This window comes from Gigantopelta aegis, chromosome 4 (assembly GCF_016097555.1).
Source record: "Gigantopelta aegis isolate Gae_Host chromosome 4, Gae_host_genome, whole genome shotgun sequence".
Lineage (NCBI taxonomy): Eukaryota > Metazoa > Mollusca > Gastropoda > Neomphalida > Peltospiridae > Gigantopelta > Gigantopelta aegis.
Genome location: NC_054702.1, coordinates 10584174 through 10608544, shown reverse-complemented (window position 1 = coordinate 10608544; position 24371 = coordinate 10584174). Strand labels below are relative to the sequence as shown.

Here is a 24371-nt window from a genome sequence, read left to right as displayed (position 1 = left end):
CCTAGTTTCTGTTCGAAAAATTATTTTAATATTAATCAAATGCGCTCAATGCGCTATTTAAAGGTAAATGATGTTTGGAAAAAAATCGGGAATTCCGTTTCAGATAGGTATTTCTGCGATTCCGTCCGCGATTCTGCGATCACGGAAAATCAGTGCCTCTAAACTTGGTACTCTAAGATAACATATAAATAGTGTTATACTTTGTAAAAATGTTGGCTTTGGGACCCAGATTGTTCATGTATACCACTGAGTAATTAATATTTTATATTACTTGTCTTCAAGCTGAATCGACCGGCCTCGGTGGCGTCGTGGTTAAGCAATCGGTCTACAGGCTGGTAGGTACTGGGTTCGGATCCCAGTCGAGGCATGGGATTTTTAATCCAGATACCGACTCCAAACCCTGAGTGAGTGCTCCACAAGGCTCATTGGGTAAGTGTAAACCACTTGCACCAACCATGGATCCATAATTGGTTCAACAAAGGCCATGGTTTGTGTTATCCTGCCTGTGGGAAGCGCAAATAAAAGATCCCTTGCTGCTAATCGGAAAGAGTAGCCCATGTAGTGGCGACAGCGGGTTTCCTCTCAAAATCTGTGTGGTCCTTAACCATATGTCTGACGTCATATAACCATAAATAAAATGTGTTGAGTGCGTCGTTAAATAAAACATTTCTTTCTTTTTTCTTTCAAGCTGAATAGAAATTTTTTTACAAAGACTTTTAGACAACCCTATTCCCAAATAATAGAAATCAGTATTTAAATGCCGAACAGCTGCCAACTAAAATTCCTCTACAGTGGCCATGATTTTTTTATATTATTATTTATTTTGATTAATTTTTTTTTCTTGTAACTAATCTCAAAATATGTCTCATAGATTTTTAATTGGATAATTCTTAAACTTCCTACAGGGATATCCTGGATTATCATTTACGATTGTGACAAAATTGAAAATTAAATAAATCTCTCTAGTCCGATTGTTTTTAAGTAGCCTAATTATTGTGTATCTACGGGCACATCAAAACGACTGGTCAGGTTTCAATAACATTTATTGGAATTTGATAGATAAATATAAATACATTTTATACTGTAGTTAATTTATTTGTTGAACATTAATGTCACTTAACAAGCATAGTTCAAGCAAGTTTATTTTTTAAAATGGTGACAGACAAGAGAATACCGATTATGATTTACCACATTATGTATATCAAACATGACTGTATCTGAAATTATTTGTTCTTTGTGGCTACTAAATAAAAAATTGCAATAAATAAATCATATAAGAGTTATTTAAAAATTGTCTGTTCATATTTAATACGTTTAAAAAAAAAATTGCTACACAAAATTAGTAATCGTCATAAATTTTCAGACTGATTAGTGACTGTCGCTAATCAAAATTTTAAAAACAAAATGTTCCCTGCTCTACTATAGTGTGTATCCCAAACACATAGCCTACACAAGCACACACTTCACATATCGTTACTACGGACCTGAGCAGAGTCATACTTTTAGCACACATTTTTTTTACTTCCCAGGAACCTGTACCCTACCAAGAAAAAAAGGGATGACCCTAAAAAATAAAGCCCAACTGACTTTCAATTAAGTTACTTACATGATTTTTTTTAACTGAGCCCACGTCATTCAACAAACGGAGTAAACAATTGGAGGCCATTTTTTTTTTTTTTGGGTCCTACTTTGATCCCCGTTGAGACATTGAGCAATTTTGGTACTGTGGCTCCAAAATTGCGGAGTTGTCACAACTTTGTTATGTGCGCACGACTGTCACAGCTTCTAACCATAATCATTAAACCGGGCACTGGTAATCTGTAAGTTACAACACATTCAAAGAAGTTTACAATTTCCATTATTTTTACTATTAAATACCTTGATAAACACTAATTTTAATACATGATAAGTATCAATTGTAAGAAAAACCAATCACTTAAGTTAGGAACAAATTAACATAACTTCAAATGAAACAAGTAAATCATAAACAAAACATCCATTCACTTGAGAATTTTGTCCAGCATGAAAGTACCAGTCTGAATGGCAGTTTTAAACTTACTTCAATCTGTATTGAACTAGAGCATCTCACATCTCTTACAGTGTACCCAGTTACTATAAGAAGACATTCTTGATGGGAAGATGACATCCTAGAGACTAGCAACTATAGTGAATAATTCTACTATTAAAAGGACAAATGAAGTTGCCCAGCCATTTTTGTGTTTTCATTTAATATGGGAGTCAAAAAGGTGAATTTGAGTATGGTGACAAAATCTGTTAAAATTGTGTCATGTCTACTGATTGTAGAATGCACAAGTTATAAATGTTAAATTTTAAAATGGTGAGCTATAGTGCCTGTAAATAAGGTCAAGCAGTTACAATCTTACCATCAAGGCATTCTCTAAATTCTGTTTGGATCTCCAGTTGAAATCATGCTGATGACTTAGCCATGGTAGCAAAGCTTTCTCCAAATATTCAAGCAAATAGTGAGCTTCTTTCTTTGGAGAAATTTGCAAATCTTCTTTCTGATTTTGACACATTCGTTGGTGTACATGTGCCAAACCATTAACCACAGCCATACAGACAGAAACAAGTGGTGGAACCAAATCTTGGGGGCTGTATGAAGTGATGTTGTCATCAATGAGATCTTTCACAATGGTCTTTGACAAAAACAACTGCTCTGTGATCATTTTCATTTTTCTCCTGCAAGTGAAAACAACTAAAATGAAGAATATAACAACATATATATTTTTAGTATATAACTAATCAAGCAGTATACAAAAGTGATACAAATTTTGAAAACAAGAATTCTGCAGAATTAAATGTCTCAAGTACCATAAACAAGTGGTGTCACCAATATTACTAGTAGTATCCAAAGATGGTGATAAAAAATAATAATAATAAAAAACTAAAATAAAGTAAATGTTGTAACATGCATTGTAAATTAGTTTTCGGTCCGAATATTCAAATATTCAGAGTTTTTACATATAGGTTGTACGGGGAAAATTACTCCAAATAAGATGAATAAGCTGTTTCTTTTAACTATAAGATCGGTTCTGCATGCTGCTTGCATAGAGTATTAGAAGTGAAGTCGAGCGCATGGCTGAAATTCATAAAAAAATAATATAGGTTAGAAGGCATTAAGATGTTTCTTAAAAAATAAGAGCGAAGCGTAGCCCATTCTCATTTCTGAAGAAATGTCTTAATGCCTTCTAACCTATACATAGTTAATCACTGTTCTTTTGAAGTTTTCACCGTCATTAAATTTAATTACTAACCTTTCTCACTTCATGTCTGACATCAGGCATAAGTGTACACTACAAAGTCGGCAAACCCTAATTTCCGCCCCCTGACAAGACGAGAATATTTTGAAAGTAAAACCGATAATTAAATATAACTAGTAAGTAAACAAGTAAATAAACATAGCAATATCATTTTATTTTGACCTTGGTTGCAATTAATTTGCCAGATTGCTACAAAAGCAACACACTTTGCCCGCCCATTCTGCAAATTTGTGATAATTCGGAACACCTCAGCTGATTATGAATATAAACAGGCCGAAGTGTTCCGATAGACAGTACGACTTCCGCTTAGATGCATCCAGTGAAAACAGATAATACAGTGCTCACGTATTCGGCTTGAGACTCACGCATTTTAACGTCGTGTCACGCTCTCACGCCAGTACATGATTTTCTCCCACATTTTAAATTATTATAGCAAAAAGAATAATTATACATATATATTTTTTGTTGTTAATTCGATCTCGACGACCGACAAACAAGCTTGCGACTGCCGGCCGGCCCAGTTAAGGCATTAAAATCATATAATAGGATTAAAATCATATAATAGGTGTCCACAATGTTTATTGGTCACTAAATGGTCACGGGGGTTAATTGTTGATGCCACCTACCATACTCATGGAGTGCACATTTTCTCGAGGGGTCAGAATGACGAAATTCATGATTTTGGTTCTCAAGTGTCAAGGAAGCTTCCCTCTAAATGGTCTTATGACTCGTAGTTATGAAAGAATTAGTTTAAATGCAATTTCCCTGAACACCTCTCCTAGGCACAAACCCATCACACAATAGTAATCAAATTCACAGCTTTGATAAACCATCTAAAAAGTCTTGCATATAAGATATAACCTTTCTGGAAGTCGATAAAAACTTTTTCTGACAATTTTGTTGAACCTCGACCATTTAATGACTGGACTAAAAGCACCTTGAGAATATGCTCTACCAACATGCAGTGCTAGATATTGCACCTCATTACAAAAACGTGAAGGCCTACATGCATATTGTTAGATTATTACAATTACACTTGTAGAAGTTCAACAACAAACCTACAATTACTTACTCTGATATATCGGGATGCTATTACTTACTCTGATATAGTTGGTATTTCATTTGCAGTCCTTTGGAATTGTTCAGCATTAACTTCCAACAATTTTGCAAGCAACTGAAAGCAAAATATATTTGGTATTTATTACAAGAGAATCGATCATTAATTTATTTGTTTCAGATATTTTGATGTACATGGATAAAATATTAATATTAGGTCACATACACAACATCCATGTGTAATGATAACGTGAATCACAATAGCTTCTAATATCTTTTACTACACAAGATATATGTCTGCTACTGTACCTCTTTGGTAGACATTTATGTTGTGTAACTAGGCACATGCTTGATTGCTGTAATTAGATATGTTCCCAGGGCTCGACCTTAGCGGTAGCCTGGGGTGTTTTGGCTACCGATTTGTCACTCGGACTACCAATTGTCTAACCTCGGTAGTCTGCCGGGCTACCAAATGTTTTAGCATGTCCAGTCACTCCAAAATCATCAAGATGTTTAATTCATCGGTGTCTGAAATTCCCCCTTTCATGTACACATTATCTGCTGCCACGAGTCACTGTAACTGTTAATTGCTCCTCTCATCTGATCCAAGGTGTGCAATATGATTCAGTGAAATAAAGGAGTATATTTGCCAGTGGTAGGATTTTTTTAACACAGAAGATTAATACAAATAATTTGATGAAATTCAATGGCCAGATATACAGGGTTTGTACGGGTTATGGGTTATCTATTCGTAGTCATTTATTATCTATTATTATGTTAAAGAAATGTATAAATTGATGAATGTATTCAATGTTAAAAATATTAATCTTTCTTACAAATTATTTTTAATTAAATCTCTCTCATCGTTTACTATCGCTTTGCACGATAACCTCGCTCAAAATGACATCTGATCTTGTCACGTGATAACACAAACACACATGGCGATCCCCTGTCTGGGATAATTGGCGTACAGCATTTTAATGTTTATTGTCATCAATAAAAACTGCTATTGTTTTGGAAGAAAGGCAAGTGTTGGTGAGATTCTTCAAAATGACACCTATTGAAGATAGTTACAGCCATTTTAAGTTTTAAAATATGCATTATCGATCTTCAGAATCGTCCGATTAACAAACATTTCTATACCTGAAAACAGTATGAAGTGTTTCAATAATATTTTGTAAGCCTTCATTACGAGATTAGGCCTAAACAAATTTAATAATAATAAAAACACTATTGTGTGTTTCTGGAATCATACCAAACAAGTTACTGTAGGTAAAATAGTTTGGGGTTTTTTGGTGGTGTTTTTTTTTCCATACCATATTTACCCCCTTTGAGGCCATCCTTAAAAATATTTAGTTTTGTCCATTTCCGACCAGTAGTTTCAAATGTGGGTAGGTAGGTAGGTAGGTAGGTAGGTAGGTTGGTAGGTAGGTAGGTAGGTAGGGATTATTATTTTGTTGGGGGTTTTGTTGTTTTTTGCTCCATACATATAATGCCACATATGAGAAACTTCATTCTGTCACATATTAATGTTGTAGTTTTGAATATTTCCCCCAGATTCTGTTTAATGATTTAAACTAAAAACGTTATTGTTCATTAAGGGCTTTCGTATAGTTTTAACAAGTGTATATTTAATGGTAGGCCTAAATGCTCATGATTTTCAAAAAACCACCCTAAAACATGTTTAAATAAAAAAATTATGAATTTGCTTTTCTCTCTCTCTTTTTTCCCCCCCAAAGTTATGGGGCTAGCAATTTCATACACAATACGCAGACATCCACACACACACATCTACACACACACACACACACAAACAAACACAATGAATGTACAATGTAAAATAATTGCTAGAACTACTGTCAGTAACAATCTACTAAAAATTGATGTGTGGTATCATGGGTTGAAAGCGGGATTTAAATTATTCTATCAGTAATGTTATAGATAGTAGTCACTACTAGTCTTACATGCATATAGAAGGTACTGTCTTCAGCAGGTGAACAGTGTAATTGTTTGTAATAGTAAAATCATTACTCTTTATTAATTATAATGTGTTATTTAAAGTTTGCTTTGTTTAACACCACCACTGGAGCACATTTAACAGTCAAACACTTGGTAATTTTTCCATTAGTAGTAGGGTCTTTTATATGCACCATCCCTGAGACAGGAAAGCACACACCATGACCTTTGATATACCAGTCATGATACACTGGTTGGAACGATATATAGCCTAATGGAAATCGATCCCAGGCGGACCGTTCATCAGGCGAGCACTTCACCACTGTATGCTTTTTAAGCCCCCTGTTGTTAGAATTTGTTTTCAATTATTATATTCGATCTGCAAAAGGTATGCTACATTTTTGTGCCTCTACTGTAGTGAATAGTATTCATAATCCATTCATAACAATTGTAAATAATTTTGAGTGTATAAAGTGTGTTAATTAAGAATCAATTCATTAAAAAAAGTATATTTTATAAACTATTCACTGGTATGAACGTAATGCCTATCAGTATTGACATCAAGTATTAGGCTTGGGTGTTGGTAAAATGTGGACCGGACCAGAAGGCTTGACAAATTGAATTTTTCCTTTAAAAAAAATATTAAACAAAGTGTTAGTCAACTGTGCATAGTTAAGAAATATATATATTTTCATGTAGTGGCCTTAAAAATGGAAAATGACGAATCGCAGATGCGTGGTACGATACTTTTTGCAAACGCATGCACCTGAACGCAGTTAGAAACGTCGCACTCTTTCCTGTTTACTGGAGGGTGTTTCACTTTTATTACTAGAATGGATTTGTTTTACATCAACATTGTTATTTTTTTACGTTAATTGATTGCAGTCTATTTTGTTTCACATATTGTAGCTGAAAAATGTAGAATAGTATTTCCATAAATATCATATTCGTGTTTTTGTTGTTAGATGAATGCAGTTTGGGATGTCAATGGTAGTACTAAACCAAATAACTTCTGGCTGGGCTGCGAACTTTTGATAGAGAAATGAACACCACAAGTCCTGTGATTGGTGATAAATGTGAGTGTGTCGGTTGTAAAAAAAAAAAAAGTTTCATCTGGGTAAAAAAAAAAGCAATTTTATTTCATCTAGTATCACTGTGTCAAGTAGCCTTGTGCTTGAAACATGTATGGGGTACCTGTAAAAACAAGTACTCAAATTTTGTGCAGAACTAGGGTAGTCATAGATGCTACCCATTATCTCAGAAATGAGCAACTTGACTCCCAATTTTTTCTGATTCTCTTTAAGGGTGAGGGGTGGTAGTATTTATATCCGTGGTGTTTTTGTCGATTGATACACTGCAGGTAGGAGTTTTAGCCACATATGTTACTATTGTCGTCAATGGGATTTGATTTGGTAGTATACACCCTTTACTGCCTCAAATTTAGTTTGACTTGCAATACTGGTACATTAACAAAATGGAAATGTGCGACAGTTGTTATTGATTTTTAAAACGAAATGATCCATGTCTAATAAGCTTTTACATAAGTTACACAAATATAGGATTGGCTAGTATTGTTGTAGAATGATGTGATTTAAGAAAAAGGGAGGGGGTTAAGTTGACAGACAAAATGCTAGTTACTTGTTTTGAATCTGAAGGCATATCTTTTGCCTTGAATGTGTGACAGTAATAGAAGAGACATGCTGCAACAATGTCTGGTGGAATCCATCCAGGTAATATAGCATATTCAAGATGTTTCATTGAAATGACTGCCATGATACTCCTTGGTAGAAGACAGTCAGCCTCAAACAACAAGTGTAGATCTTCAATAACATGTTGTACAGGACTGAAAAATTAAATAAACTGAATCAAGTATTGCATTTAACTATTTAGTTGAATAATATAATAACCAACATGGAGTACACCCAAGGTTGTGAAAATTTCAACCTGGGGAAGTGGATGTAGTAGAAGAGTTAATATCAGGCCTCTGAAAATATGAAAATTATCATTTAGCCTGCACAAGAGTAATATAGCCTGACACTTTTTTTTTGCACATTATATTTAAGTCATCATTTACATAATCATAACAAGTTACCCAAAAATTAATGAGATCATCTGAATTTGTTTGTTTTTAAAGCCATAAATGAGTTATGCCAAATTTCAATTCTTAGGCACTTGAAAATCAAAAAGAGATATTTTAACAAAATGCTAACAAGTTCTAAATGACTGTGACATTGCACTGGGTCAAATGAGACTGGGTTGTGTGCAAAATCACAAGAACATTTATTCCAAACATCTATTAAAGGATTCATAAGTTGAAATTAATTTTAATAAATTATAACAGAATGTTATCAAAGTTCAGAAATATCATCACCTTGATCTGGGGTCACATTCAGGGGTACATAATATCACTTAGTGAACACTCAAATCAAATACACAAAATTAAGCATTCAAGAATTACTGGTGGCAGCTTACGGTTGAGTCAATCCGTTTAATCAGGATGTCGAATCTTGGACCGCATACACCGGACACCTATTGGCCTACTTCAAAGCTAATAAAATTAAGGACGTGTCTAACAACAAGCTATTCTGTTGAGTGTTGTTGGACCAAAAACATATGCATTAATGCGAAATCTCGTATCTCCTGGCCGTCCTACTGACAAACTTTTGAGGAATTAATAACCATTGGTTATCGTTCAGCAATTTAAAGTTAACACATGTTTCTAAGACAGAATTCTGACTTTGTTGCTGAATCGAGACGTCTCGTGGAACATTGTGAATATTGTGCAATGTTAGATGACATACTGCGTGATCGTATTGTATGTGGGGCTTCTGATGAAGATGTCCAAAAATGTTTACTGTCTGAATCAAACCTAAATTTCAGTCGTGCACTAGAAATTTTGCGGAGTATGGAAATTGCTTCTCACAATGTGACATCCATTCAAAATGGTCCTGTTTCTTCTCAACAAAAGGAAAAGGTAAACAAAGTGGTTCACAAAAATAAACAAAACAATCTAGGACATAATGAAAACAATCACAACAGGTCTAAAGAATTTGTTAGTCACCATGCTTTAGAAATCGAAATGTGAAGTGTTACAGATGTGATAGATTACACTCTTCTGATAAGTGTCGTTTCAAAGATACTATTTGCAACTATTGTCATAAAAAAGGGCACATTGTTAAAGCTTGTCATCACAAAGCTAGACAAACCACTCACACAGCCAATATGGTTCAGCAAAATGACAACTCTAATAGTAACAATGATGGTTCATTCCATGTGCGAATCCTGATGAGGAATACTCATTGTATCACATAAATGGATGTGAAAGATCATCCTCTGTACTGATCACTGTGGATGTCTGAACAGTAAACCAGTTACACTGCATGTTGACACAAGCGCTAGTGTATTTCCGATGAGTGAGTCATGCTATAAGAAACAATTTGAATGTGAAGCTCCTCCATTGAGGAAATCGAAAGCCATACTTCGTACATACACAGGTGAACAAATTAAAGATATTAAAGAGACCTGCTTAAAAATATTTATCTGAATTGGAATGAAATCTGTCATGTGGAAAAAGCTACATCTCTAACTCAAATCCTGGACAAGTACTCTGATGTTTTAAAGATGAACTGGAAGAAATTAAAGGGGTAGTCAGAAAAATGTATGTTGATCCAAATGCACAACCCAAATTCTTCAAACCATGACCAGAGCCTTATGTGGAACTCTAAACTGGATTGACTCATGAAAGAAGGAATCATTGAACCAGTTACGTATAGGGACTGGGCAACACCAACTGCACCTGTCTTGAAAGAACATGGAACAGTTAGGATCTGAGGTGATTATAAAGTCAGCATAAATCAAGTTTTCAAACTAGACTCTTATCCAATTCCAAAGAGCTACACTATCTGCAGGTAAAACTTTCCCAAAAATTGATCCCAAAAGTGCGTATCTTCAACTTCTTCTTGATGAAAAGTCAAAGCAGTTCACAACCATCAATACTTACCATGGTCTATTTTGCTACACTTCCATTTGGAATAACTTCATTTCCAGCAATCTGTCAAAGGTGTATGGATCCTTCAAGGGATTCCAATGATATGTGGATATCAGGATGACATTCTGATTTCTGGTGAAGATGATGTTCATCATGTTCAAAATGTTGAAACTGTTCTCAAGAGACTTTTTGATGCAGGTATTCATGTCAGGCAGGATAAGTGTATTTTTCAAGCTAAAGTGGTAGTGTACCTGGGTCACAAAATTGACACAGGACTGCATCCAGTTCAAAATAGTCGAAGCTATCACAAATGCTCATTCACCTACCCATGTCACTGAACTAAAGTCGTACCTTGGTCTTCTGAAAAAGTATTAGCAAATTGAAAAAGAAGCACTCTCTGTAGTTTTTGGCATTAAAAAGTTCAACTCGTATTTGTTTGGTCGAACATTTTGCATTGCAAATGACCATAAGCCACTACAAACACTGTTTGGGTAATCTAAAGGAATTCCAACAATGGCTTCCACTCGTATACAGAGATGGGCATCAACTCTTTCTGCCTACAACTACACATTCAGGTATATTCCGGGTAAGAACATTGGTCATGCTGATGCCATGAGAAGACTTCCACAAGCTATGAAACCTGAATGCCTATCCCTGCAGAAACTGTGTTTTTTATTAGCTTTCTTCATTCTTCTCCAGTTACAGCTGAGGAAATCAAGAAACTGACTCATGCTCAGTGTTCTCGCTGCTCTATTTAAGCGGGACAGCCCTCCTTTCACATTCTGCCGCCCTCCTTTATTTTTCTGCACCCCTCTTTATTTTTTCGTACCCTACTTTATTTTACAGCATCTATCTCAGCTATTTCCAAATACACACTCCCCCCCAAATTAAAAAAAACTAAAACATTTGATCAGTCTGCACACTGGACATCAAAGGAAACAAGCTGTGTTGTGTATACAAAAAAGCAACCGACGAAAAACTTCAGGAACCTACGACAGTTACCATGAGATAATTTTACAGTATTTTTAACAGCTTCTATTTTATCCCATACCTGTATCCATTTGTATGTTTGATACACTCAATAAAAGTTATATTTTATTTATGCAATGAAAACAATGAAAAACCACTTATTTGGTGCCAAATTTGTCACATGATCAGAACAGTCATTCCGTCTTTTTGTTTGTACTAATTATCATCTGATAATTGGTTGTAACTGATGATTTTTACTTTCTGTCATTTCTATCATTGTGTTTATTCAACAATTCTTTATAAAATATTATAAACTTTTAATTTAAGGGGGGGAATATCATTGCTTATAAAAACAACACAAGTGGTAGTGTTTATCATTAAAATCATTTATCTTGGGTGCAAACTAATATATACACCACCTTTACACGCAAAAAAAACCTTTTATCAGCTGGCTATAGCAAAGCAATCAATTCGATGAAGATGGAAATAAAATAAACAGATTTTTTTTCATCCCACTTTAGGGAATCACTTTACAAACATCTTTATTGTTTTTCATATATCTTGAAATCTTTATTAAAATAATAATATTAAAACTTTGATAGGTTCAGCAAAACCGGAACTGCCCATGAATGTCAGACCGACAACATCTCCAGTTCAATTAAAAGATGAGTATTTTGTATCAACTTTTTTTGTACCAAATACTGAGAGGCAAAACAACATACTATGATATACGGTTACCAAGCCTTTCCTTTATTCTTTTTTTTCTCTCTTTTTATCTGTCTCTTTTTTTTTAAGGGGGTGGTGCTGGGTGGCCGGCTTCCTTTAATTTTCACTCAGCGAGAACACTGTACTGATCCTGTTTTTTTAAGAGTGAAAAGATTTATTACGAATGGTTGGACAATTCAGATGAACTAGAGTTGAAGCCATATCATGTTTAAAAAAATGGGCTCAGCACTCATGGTGGAATTGTACTATGGGGATCAAGAGTAGTCATACCCCACAGGGACCTTCATGTGTTTTCACAATGTTACATGATTCTCACCCTAGAATAGTGAAAATGAAGACCCTTGTGCGTAGTTATGTTTGGTGGCCAAACATTGACTCTGAAATCGAAATGACAGTTCATAAGTGTAATTCGTGCCATGTAAATGTGAAAAGCACACCAGCTGTGGAAATGCACCCCTGGGAGTATCCACAAGGTCTGTGGAAACCACCGTTGTATCCGATAATGGAACTTCTTTCACAAGCAGTGAATTTGAAGCATTCATGGCTCGAAACAATATCGAACACATATTTAAGACTGCTCCCTACCACCCAGGATCCAACAGACTAGCAGAACGATATGTCCAAATGTTTAAACAAGCAATGAAAAAAATCGAAGGGTGACCTGTATAATCAAAAGTGTCTCGCTTTCTGTTCAGATACAAAGCCACACTTGACAACTGGCAAGTCGCCTTCAGAACTTTTAATGGGGAGGAAGTTGAGAACTCCTTCACCCTGATAAGACTGCAAAAATTCAACAGGTTTAAGCAAAACAAAAAGTTCAACATGATACACACTGCAAAAACAAAACTCTTTCTGTTGGTGACATGGTGTTTGCAACAAATTTTGGTAGAGGTTCTCGTTGCTTTTCAGGCACCGTACTAAGTCAAATCAGTTCATAAAAATACTTTTATATTACCGGAAGTGCTAATATAACAGAGTCCGGAAGTGTATCATTGGGATACAGCATGGCCAAGCAAATGACAAGTCTATGTTCTCACTATGAATAAAAGCCACTATCATTTTTGAAACGAGTTTGTTGAGCTAGAACATTACAGAAGGAATGTGATGTCCAGTTTATTTTTAAGTTTATTTTTCAGGTGGGAGATGTGTTTAATTTTCATCAACAGCTTTAGAACAATGCTTTTTAAGTTTCTTTGGTGATTACTTTTTTCATCAATGTCTATGTGTACATTGCTATAATATGTTTCATTAATTTATTGTAAAAAAATGCATACTACAGTGAAACTCCTCTAGACCGAACATCCTTTAGACCAAATAAAATTTTTATTTTTACTATTGATGTAACTAATGTGAAAATGTGTGTTAAATTATATTTAAAAACCAGCAATAACAAAATTAAAGTGTACTCCTTATATAAATTGCTGAGTATTTAAGAACACAAAACATAAACACATTTATACATGTAACACGGACAGTTTTTTAAATCAGTTAAGCTTGTGAAATAGAAACTGTGACAATGCAGTGGGTTAAAATCATGGATGCTTTGATAATTAATTCCTTAAAATCATCAAATATAAACAGTATCAAATTCATTGGGAACAGGTAATAATCTGATACTCAATAAACACAGTGGATATGTTTATTTCTGTTACAAACATAAAGGTGTGAATTGAATGAAAGGCATTTTTCATGAGATAATCAAACTAGCAGAGTCAAATTAGAGAACTGTTCGATAGACATCCAAATACACCGCGCATGCACATGTCATCCTAAATAGTCTTCAGGGGTTAATTTTAGTGATTAAAGCTGCATAAAACATGGCACCATGAAATATGTTTGGTTTTGAGGGAATTTCGGTTTACTGCAGGACCAGTTTTGAGATGTTTTACTGTATTAATTAAGTTGTGTTTTGTCAGTTTTATTCTTTTTATAACTTTCATATGTTTTTTTTCTCTCAAAATATGTAAATATAGTTACCTGAATAACTGGGCTAGTTTATGACAAGTAATGCAAATTAGGACCTCGCTTAATTTGTTTTGTTTATTAATCATAATATATCTTGGGATGATCAGATGGTAAGATCCCAGTTTGATAAACAAAACAAAAAACATTCTACTTATGCACATTATAAATACATGTACATTGCATGTACAGCAAAACTGCAATTCTTAGTTGAAAACTGTTTTTAGTATTTTAAAATTTTATGTGGTAATATAATGTTAAATCGATCTATTTTACATACAATAAAAATCATGAAATTACTGTAAACTGAATCCATACTTCATTTCAGACTAATGTGCCTGGTCACTGTGAATCATAAGTTTAGAATACTAGATGCAAGACCACAACTCATTGTTGGTGCAAATTAAAGTAAAAAAACTAAATTGATTTTACAAATAAACCAAAGCCTGCTCTAAAAATACATTAATTCATTCATTCCTTTCAATTTATTTTTGTGCTTATATCCATTTAAGGTTCAGTCACACTGTCCTGGGTACACACATCAGATATCCAGGCTGTCTGTCCAGGACAGTAGTGGTTAGTAGGCTAAACATTAGTGAACGAGAAGTTGGTGTAGTGGTCTTACACATACCATCACTCTTGGTGAGAGCTGATACCAGGCTGTGAACCCAGTACCAACCAGCTTTATGTCCAATGGCTTAACCACGATACCACTGAGGCCGGTCTAAAACACCACTACAAAAAGACATTTAGTCCAATTATTTGAAAAAGTGATGTACTTGCATTTATTAGGCTGTATTTTGTTAAAATTAATTCAGTTTAAAGTTACCACATGAACTTAGGAGCAGTAAACATGATTATTTGTACACTTTTGATGTTTTGATTAACAGCCAATAGTCCCGAGTGCGACAGCATGAGCATCTATCTGCTGTCAATCAAAACATCAAATGTGTGCACATAACCATAAACAACACTAATAAATTTATGTGGTAACTGACTTGTACCATGCTCCTAAGTGTCACTGCATGACGCAAAGGAAGTTTGGCTCTGTGAGGTGTGAGGTTTACAAAGTGTGCGGTTATATTGATTTATTGTTGTCAATGGCAAAGCAACCTATGCATGATATAGAATTTAATAAACAGATAAAACTAATATGTACAACATACATTGTCCATTCCATAGGTGATATTGATGTTGTCCTGTCATAGTAAGGTTTGGAGTAATCATAATAGGTAAGTCCTTCTGAGAGCCTCTTTATATTTCTTTCTGCATCTTTAAGTCCTATGAGTCCCCACCACTTTTCTGTTCGATGTTCACAGGATGCCGACATTTCAAAAGGTTCTGAATCACCACGGAGGAAATGAAGCAAAGGAAGGCAGTACAACCATGATGGATCTGGTGCATTCTTTCCCTGTTGGTTGATCATTTCTTGTAGAGTTCTAACTATAAACCTGTAAATATGAACATCCAACCATTTCAGTACATTAAACATACACCAATTTGATTAACAATATGCTGGCTTGACGGTTATGACATTTACAGGTACCTTAAATCATCAGAAGAGGGATCGACCAATACAGAGAGTCAACAAAAAAGGTTGAAAAAATACATAGAGGTTATTACCAGAGTGTTTTTCGGTATCGTCAATATCATATAATAGGAATAAAAATTGTATTATGCAAGCCTCTGGCGAGCATAATACATTATTTTTATTCCTAATATATGATATTGACGATACCGAAAAACATGAAGGTAATAATCTCTTTATCATATAATCTCAAGCTTAATACAACATATTTTTGTAAACTGTACACACAACTTTAATTCCAGTCCGCCATTACTAGATATTCAAATGACGTAAGAATATGTAGTACGAATATGTGGCGCAGTGTATTTTTGAATGGAAATGACGTCAAACTCTAATGACGTCATTTTCGATGTCCTTACATCAAAATAAACTAGGGCCTAACATGTTTTGTTTTCTAAATGCTGGACAGCTTTCAGTGTAAAATTGCTATTGAAATGTTTTTATTTGATGACTATGAATGCATGTACGTCAATTATGGAGTGTCACCCAAATGCGTTTGCTTAAATGTCAATAAACCTAGTGTCGTGACTTCAATTAATTTACATCTAATTTGCAAAGTTATCAAATTCTTAAAGTATGTGATCTGAAAAATATCACATACTTTGATTGAGCTGAAAATGTAAGATATTATATGATAAAATAAAACATCAGTATTTTTAACAACCTCTATTAACCTCCATACTAGTGTCCATTTGTTTGTTTGATACACACAAAAAAGGTATATTTCTTTTGAAAAATAAAAACAAATGTACTTAATTTTTATCATGTCTGCATTTATTAGTAGTACTAGTACTTGGTGCAAATTTTTTTATAATATCAGAACTGTCATTAACTCTTTTTATGACCACTGATATTTTGTCCCCAATTGCAGTTTTAATTGGTCAGAACTGATGATTTTTACTTAACATCATTGTTTATACCACATTTCCTAATAAATGATTAGAAACTATATTTTATTATCATTAGGGATATCGTTCACCACTTATAATTGCAATTATCTATCTTGGGTGTTAAATAATATGTACATAACTGACTTTATAAAAGTGAAACTACATATATTAGCTAGTGATGTCCATGTGATTGATTCATTCGAGAAAGATAGAAATAAAAGAACAGAACAATCCCACATTAGGTTGTTTTTTGTGTGTTTTTTTAAAAACCTTTATTCTTTTCCAGCAATCTTTATTAAAATAGTATTTGTACTCAGTTGGTTCACCAGTTGGTTGTAAGAGACTAACATTATCTCGATTTATCTATGTTTGTCTGCTCAACTACCTTTTTGTACCAGATATTGAGAATTAAACTAAGGAGTCGGCTTATCCACAGAGTCAGCTAATACACTGCAATATAGGGTATGTTAAATAATACTTTTTTACTTGTTTTTGTATACATATAAGAACTGTTTTTAATTTGCAGTGAATTTACTTATGTATCAAGTCATAAATTGTATAAAAATTACATAGCATAGTAAAGTGATTTTATAACTAAATTTCTGACTGTTATATACATACAGATAGTACTAAATCAAATAAGTGTCAAGTAGCCTTGTGCTTGAAACATGTATGGGGTCCCTGTAAAAAAAAGTACTCAAATTGTGTGCAAAACTAGGGATGTTGTAAAAACATTTGATTATACTGAAAATAAGCTATGAAAGGTACCATTTTCTTCAGTTAATACTTTGAAGTACATGTAGGGGTTGTAGTACTGATATTTATGGGTCATAGTTTAGTTGATATATAGCATATAGTGTTTTCAAACACAAACACATCGTTGCCTGTGAGATTTTATATTTATCTTTTATGACACCCAATGGCTAGCTCTGCCACTCGCCAAATTCAGCCACTGCAAATTTTAAGAACAGTTGGCAAATTTTATTTTAATTTGGCGAAAAAAAATTGTGTGGTAATTGATTTTTTGTTGGAAAATAGCTACAGGTTATGCATTTTTAGATAATTTGGCAACATTTTCTGATCACACAGAGCAACCTCTTAATAGCCGATGTGTATTTTGTGCTGGAGTATCCATGAACATTCATTCCCTATGGTCGAATCCACACAGCAGTTGTATATCAGTACACAGAATGAATAAGTAGGCCTACACGTACACTGCTTCAAAGAAATATTTAACACAAAAACAATATCAATTATATCACATATTAATCAAATGATTGTGTAAGCATAGATATTGGTTATTTGTATGTGAAAAAAAAAAAAAATTCTGTAAAATGTTCCAGAGACCTTTAATATTTTATCAGAATTCAGTATAATGGCAGGGCCAAAAGAAAGGCCGATTGTTTTTTGTTGAATAATAACGTGCACACTCTGTAGCCTCTAGATGGCTATTTTCAGGCATTATGATACTGTAAATGTTACTAAAATAATCATTTGTTTTATAAAAACCCCACTAATACCAAGAAATATGGTGTAGGCCTACATACATTGTTGTCAAGCTGTTTTATATATTGTGCTGTACTAGCTAAGTTAATGTTTATTACAGCAGTCTTTTATGACCACTTATTTCATTAATTATATCGTGATGACTTTGGATCTGCATGCAAATCATTTAAAACTATGTGTTTACCAAATGTTTACATCCAATAGCCAATCATTAATTAATCAATGTGCTCTAGTGATGCAAGCCTGGAAATAAGTGGCCGGTCACAGACATTTGGTACAAATTTGTCATTTGTTAAGCTCTGACAGTCACAAACTTAATATTTGAGGTAATTTTGTACAAAATCATAAAAATGGGCGTTGTTTTAAATACCCTAAAATTAATGTACTAACATTGTCATTTATGATATTTTAGTTTGTTTTTAGCATTGTTATATCTGTGTGTATAATTTGTATTTACCCAAAGTTAGTTGAAATATAAACTGGGTTTCATACATTATGAAAGATCAATTACATTTAACGGGTGTCAATACTCCACCTACACTAATGCAGATGTGTTCATATATAATCATGTTGCCATCAGATTAGAAGTAGTGATTATTTTTGTTTTACAAATTAAAATAGTATGGTGTTTCATTCCTAAACAAATTTTACGACGTCTTGTACGTTCATCTTCAATAGAAAGCATCAACTGCAGAGGACATCTCATGCAAATGATTTTTATGGATTAAAACTGTGTTCAAGAATATTCACTTTGACTTCAAAACAGGTTTCACAATAAATGTACTTATATGTTTCCAGTTTATAACACAAAACGGACATTTCATATGCACTAAAACATTTTCAATGTCTGCAGTGAAAAGTATTTTGATGATGTTAAAACCCAACTAGACTTATATTCCTCATCTGTTGTAAATTATATTAGTAATCATTTTCTGATTTAGAACACTTATTTTACAAAAAATTTGACATTGAAATGCACTGGTTTATTGAGAATGAGTGTATAGATGAGTTTCACTACACCATGAATAGTTCTACGGGTATAATATAATAGTACATGATTAATAAAGGACAATAGTAACATTATTTCAACATTTGGTTGACAGGCAGTTTCAGTTTTGACAGGCTCAAATTGACTGACATAGGTCATTTTGGAGAAAACTTGAGATGTTTTCTCTTTTATTACCTGTCCTCAAACAAGTGCACACACCAACACACACACCCCCCCCCCCCCCCACCCTTATGGCTAGTAGTCTGGTCCAAACATCCCAAAATACAATGAGATGGCCTAAATTCTTCTACTGTATGCTCCCTCTAGTTCCGGTCACATGACTGGAACTTCCTTCTTTTTCCCTCAGCGCATCACACGGAGAACAGGAAGTGGGGAGGCTCGGGCGGGAATAAATCCTTGATGACGGGTAATGTATCCATAAAAGAGAAAACACCTCAAGTGGTGGGTTCCGTAATCCGTAGATGCACCTGTTATCTTCCCAAGGACCAGATGGAGTCTGACAAGTGGAAGAATAGCCCAACCATGGTAAGCCCCTCTACAAGGGATGCACATCACAGACCAATTTAGGTGATGTTTGTAACAACAACTGGAAAAGGTGGCATCCGTCAGCAATGGCATGTACAGCTCCTAGAAACCCAATGGAACTGGAGTCATTAAACCACATCTCATGCTGGTTCTAACAGGGTGGGAAGGTGTTAGGTAACCTTCCAATGCATTGAAGTGTTAATAAAAACAAGCAACAACGTTATGGGTGCATCCATCAGAACACTAAAATAAATAGGCCCCCAAGTTTTCTGATCAGTACACCAAAGAGCTGCTGGTTCAGTTAAGAAAAACATGTCACCAAAGTGCAGCGCAAACCGTGAATGTTATCCGGACAATTGTCCTGTCACCAAACCAGTGGATGTCAGTGGGTTGATAATCCGCAATGGCCGTAATAAAACGGTCGCGGTAAAAAAACCCAGAACCGCGTGATGGCAACTGGATAACCTGCGGAGCCAGCAGAAATAGCACCAGTGGATGTAGTGACTGACCTGCCGAATATCTTGGGGTCCCAACACAATCCCAACACAATCGACCAGTCCAGCATACTGTTTTCAACACTAAACCGGAATGCTTGCAACTTCGAACCGATGACATCAAGCGAAAACCCCATGATGACTTCCCGTAACTGGCTGCATGGTGAAGACCATGTAGCAAGGTTTACTGTAACTCATTAAGTTGTTATGGTAACATAGACAGAAGATGTAACTGGAACTGCAGTTGGAAAAGCAACCCAAACAGAAGGTGCGCAGGATAGGTATTGTCCTTCCACCTCAACAGCGACAGCGGCGAACTGACGATCAACAGTGTATCTGGAAAAAATGGACGACACAGAAAATCAGCTGTCAGGTAAAGTGTCGGAGACGCTCATAGACAATGGGCTGTACCAGGATGTCATTGACCGCTCAGGAATCTAGCACAGATATATCGAGCCCAGCGGAATCCGTCAAACTGCATGAAGGTCATCATGGAAGACCGACCCGTGGAAGACCGTGGAAAGCGGCTAACAGTGGTGAACTGGACTGTGGATGGTCCTGTTGGAACCCATAACATCTGGCTGGAAGCACGGTGTCATCATGGAAGACCGACTGGCTACCCATTGCGAATGTGGCTGTAGGAATGGCCCATGGTTGCACTGGAAGGCCGTGGTGATCCAGAATGTGTACGGTCCCATCGGGACCAGTCAGCCACCCGTGAAGCAGAGACTGCAGAGCTGGTGTCCCCAAATGGCTCGTTGGGACCGCTGTGTTGAGTAGTGGACAGCTGGTTCGTCTCTAGAGATGAGTGTGATAATCGTCTCGATGTTGCAGAATCCTGTGTGTCACAGGTACTGTATTGCCTATAGGCTACATCGGGATACATCAGAAGCTTGATCTAGACTGCAGAGCTGGTGTCCCCAAATGACTTGTTGGGACCGCTGTGTTGAGTAGTGGACAGCTGGCTCGTCTCTAGAGACGAGTGTGATAATCCTCTCGATGTCACAGGTACTGTATTGCCTATAGGCTACATCGGGATACATCAGAAGCCTTGGAGCTAACATCAGCCGAACATCGGTGACAATGGTCCGTGGGACCCGTGGTAGGCCGTGTAGACCGACTGCGTGCACAGCTTCGATGATTCGAGGACTCCTTAAACTGGACATGAGAGAAGTATGAAGAACGCCGACCCGGCGTAGCAGCTGAAGTCCGTTGCACGTTAGCCGCAGGCTTTGTAGATGCAAAGTCGAAGCCGCAGGATGAACAGCATCAGAAGCTACCAAGACAGGTGAAGACTGGACAGGGCCGGAAACAGGTGTCGCTGGAACCGCATTTTTGTTCACTCATGTACGGACGCAATAATATCATGATGTATTAATTACATGATTTACAGTATATATATTTATTTGTTCATTACTTAGTAGCATCCAATAAAATCATATGATAAATTAGGGAATTATGTCTGTTTGCTGTCACCGATTTATTTGATAAAAGTATGACTATCTTAATTACTTTCTTTCTGGGGGGTTTTTTGTGTACTTTTTCCTGCTTGATTTTGCTTCCTTTTTTGCATGATCATGTTATTATTATTTTTTGTTTGCCTGTCATTTTTTTTGGTATCCTTGTTTCCATTTACCTAGCAGAATACACTGTAATAAATGGTTGCTAAGACTGATCCATAATTAAGAACTGCCAAGTAATGATTATTTCGTCTGAACATAGAATTTTGTGCTCTGCCAAATACAACTGTTTCACTTCACACAACACATCTATAAGAACAATAGCTGTAGAAGTTGAAGTAGTTTTTATTGAACATATTGTTATTGTTAGCAATAATTACTTTGTTACATTTTAAAGCAATGAATACAATAAGATGTGTTTTCTTTTAGCAAACCTCTAATTATCAAAAACATAAACTACTTTATTGCATCTTTTCTCAGTTTCCTTCATTCTTTCTCTCTCTCTTTTAATATTTATTTCTGTTCATATTTAAATTGCAAAAATATATTACATGTACTATCATGACTGTATGTATTATGGAGAAGGTGTATTAAGTTGTATGACCTGTGCCTAATCCATCGTAAGCTATGACGTCACTAGCCTATGATGGTTTTACCAGTAAATGATCTCCATGGGAATGGCTATAAACAAGGCACTAGATAGAGATTCGTGGAATCAACCACTATTAAGCCAAATGCCCATTCAACTCTGATAGATTCTCATTTACAATATGCTAATTGGCTGATAGATTCTCATTTACAATATGCTAATTGGCTGATTTACGTATTTATAAATTACGGTAAATGGTCTTTTAAAGGAAAAAATGTCATGAAATATTTCAATATTTCAATTTAGAATATCAAAAATTCTAAATATAATAACCTTTTAACCTTTTGGAACAAGAGATTTAACACAAATTAGTAATTCTTAAAAGGTTTAAAAGTTATACTTTACTTACGAAAACAATTATATTATTATAAAAATAAGTATAATTATGTTAATTGACAGAAAATGGCAATATGTTTATCAAACATAACAATTACGGTATAGACATAACCAGATCATCGATGAAAGACAGTTGAATGTGACATCTTTATAATAATAATAAATTTGGATATTGTTTTAATTGAAAATATATTAATGCTGTATTATTTTTATAATTTACAGAAATACCATATTATGCACTGTATAAAAAAGGCATAAATCGAAGGTTAACTAGTTTTATTAAATTTTACCAAACTGAGTAATTTTAGATTAAAATAAGTTCACAGCTTTCAGAAAGTAAAATATTTTATGCATTGTGATAATTAGTAAATTTGTGGAATAAGAATCTGAATTTTTGATATGAATTTTTAGTATAAAGATATCACTTACAGTAATTTATGAATATGCAAATTAGCTAATTAACACAATGATCAATGCTGGTTATTTTAACACCAAGTGTATTTCACTATCTTAAAAGATAAGGAAACTGTAGCAATTTTAAGACTATAATAAAAGGTTCAAAATTTTAGGGGTTGCCATGCTTTCTGGAAACTACAACCATTTGTTTCTGACACAACTTATATATATCAGGATCCATATTCATGAAACATCATAAGTCTAGTTTTACATTTAAACATAAATCTACAACTGAAGAGCTATTCATAAAACAACATAAACATAAGTAAAGTTGGACGTAAATATAAGAGTGCCTCCATTTACAACTAACGCTGCACATAAGTCGAATATGTGTGATGAATCAAGCACAATTGCTGTTATTTACTATTATTTGCAGAAAATGACAGCACTTGCAATAACTGAAGCAGTATGGATTGAACATGTTTTTCGTGATCAAATGGATGTTTTTCTTTTCTTTTCCCCCATCAAAACCAAAATGTGGACAAGACAGCCACAAATAATAATAATAATAATAATGTTTAAAACAATTTGTATTATGTATAATAAAAATACTAAATTAATATTTAGACCTAGGTATATTAGGTATACAATAAATAAACACAAAACATATACATTAGGCCTACTTCTCAGTTATCTGGTTCCAGGCGTTTTCTTGTCACTGTTGATCACAAGAGAATAGTAATATTGCACAACAAGGACAGTCATTGCCTGATCCATCCAGTTTTTTCACATTTGCCAATGGCATGGTCCCCGTTCGCGATGTTATTGTTAGCAAATGTGCGTTTTGTGCATGTGTTATTCACCTGGAAGTCATCGTTTCTAATTCTTTTTTAATTTCTCCGGTGAGAGCGTTACAATTGTAGATTTACGTCAAACTAACTTCTTGTACATCAACATAAATCTACGGCAGATGTAAGTGCTAGTCGTAGATGTAACTTTACACCTTTTTGTGAATATAAAAAATGATTGTGTTTTGTTTTACCTTGGAGAGGGGGATCTCTTAAAATAAGGATTGTTTTTAAATTGGCTGCTGCTCTATACACAAAACAGATCTTAATAGGTTTTTTTTTACTTTACTTACTCTTTCCTTGTTGGAAAATTCTGTTTCATAAGTTCATAGTTTGGAAAATTTCTTTGCTCCAAATCTACCTGAAGTAAAAATGACTGCATAAATGTGCCCATTACTTTGTCCCGTTTCTGCATTTTGAGTTCATTGTCTTTCACCAAACACATTATAAAAACAGCAACAGATAATGTATGATCAGCAGTTCCATTTGTTTTCTCTTTCTGAAGAGAGCCTGATATTTCATTAAAGAGTGGCTCCAAGACGATGTCAAAACACTGCAAAACATAAAGAAGTCTCACATATTTATGATTTTTTAAAAGTTACTTACAAGAAACGTATTTGGTTCACTGATAGTTGTAAATTCACAGATGTTTATCTCAATGTATGTTAAAAAGAAAAATCCTAAAAGATAACAATTTGATGCCGGTTATTTTCCAAATTATATTAATCATTT

General features: G+C 34.6%; 1 protein-coding gene across 1 annotated transcript in view; it reads right to left on the bottom strand.

Moving 5' to 3' along the window:
- LOC121372339 (E3 ubiquitin-protein ligase rnf213-alpha-like) overlaps positions 1–24371 on the bottom strand; it is a 101692-nt gene that overhangs the window by 59730 nt on the left and 17591 nt on the right. Inside the window, exons 8-12 of the mRNA XM_041498641.1 lie at positions 23933–24192; positions 15105–15389; positions 7932–8136; positions 4382–4455; positions 2385–2700 (exon numbers count right to left, since the gene is read on the bottom strand). Coding sequence (XP_041354575.1) covers positions 2385–2700; positions 4382–4455; positions 7932–8136; positions 15105–15389; positions 23933–24192 — 1140 coding nt within the window. The remainder of the gene's footprint in view (positions 1–2384; positions 2701–4381; positions 4456–7931; positions 8137–15104; positions 15390–23932; positions 24193–24371) is intronic.